At 68.4% G+C, this 374-nt stretch overlaps 1 protein-coding gene across 1 annotated transcript in view; it reads right to left on the bottom strand.

Annotated features, from left to right (window-relative positions):
* Positions 1-373, bottom strand: part of Adamts5 (ADAM metallopeptidase with thrombospondin type 1 motif 5) — a gene marked incomplete at its 5' end in the record, with an annotated part of 37,237 nt that extends 36,864 nt beyond the window's left edge. Inside the window, one exon of the mRNA XM_033768054.1 lies at positions 6-373. Within this exon, the coding sequence (XP_033623945.1) occupies positions 6-373 (368 nt within the window). The remainder of the gene's footprint in view (positions 1-5) is intronic.
* Between the last annotated feature and the right edge of the window lies 1 nt (position 374).

Below are 374 nucleotides of genomic sequence, written 5' to 3'. Positions count from 1 at the left end.
CCCACGGCCCGCGCAGTAGCGGCTTTATGGTGTACCGCGCATGCTTGACCGCGAAGAAGCCGTGGAGACCCCCGCAGAGGTCAAAGACAGCCAGGGAGCGAGGGCTGCCGTCCACCGTACCCCGGTAGAAGCAGTGGCCGCGGTGGCGCCCGGGTGCGCTCAGCCCGCCTCCTGCAGGCATGAAGCCAGCAGCGCCCACCGAGCTGTCCCTCTCCAAGTCTAGGAGGAACCTTCGGCCGCCCGCGTAGACGAGGTAGCCCACCTTGCCGCCACCAGAATAAAGTTGGTCGATGTTCTGCACCAGCCCTCTGCTCCTGTGCTGCGCTGCAGGGGCGGGCGGGTGGCCCGGAGGCTCGACCCGCAACTGCGCCTCC

Source organism: Fukomys damarensis, unplaced genomic scaffold, assembly GCF_012274545.1.
Source record: "Fukomys damarensis isolate Sample0158 unplaced genomic scaffold, DMR_v1.0_HiC HiC_scaffold_24, whole genome shotgun sequence".
In the NCBI taxonomy this organism is placed as follows: domain Eukaryota; kingdom Metazoa; phylum Chordata; class Mammalia; order Rodentia; family Bathyergidae; genus Fukomys; species Fukomys damarensis.
This window is presented reverse-complemented; position numbering and strand designations above follow the sequence as displayed.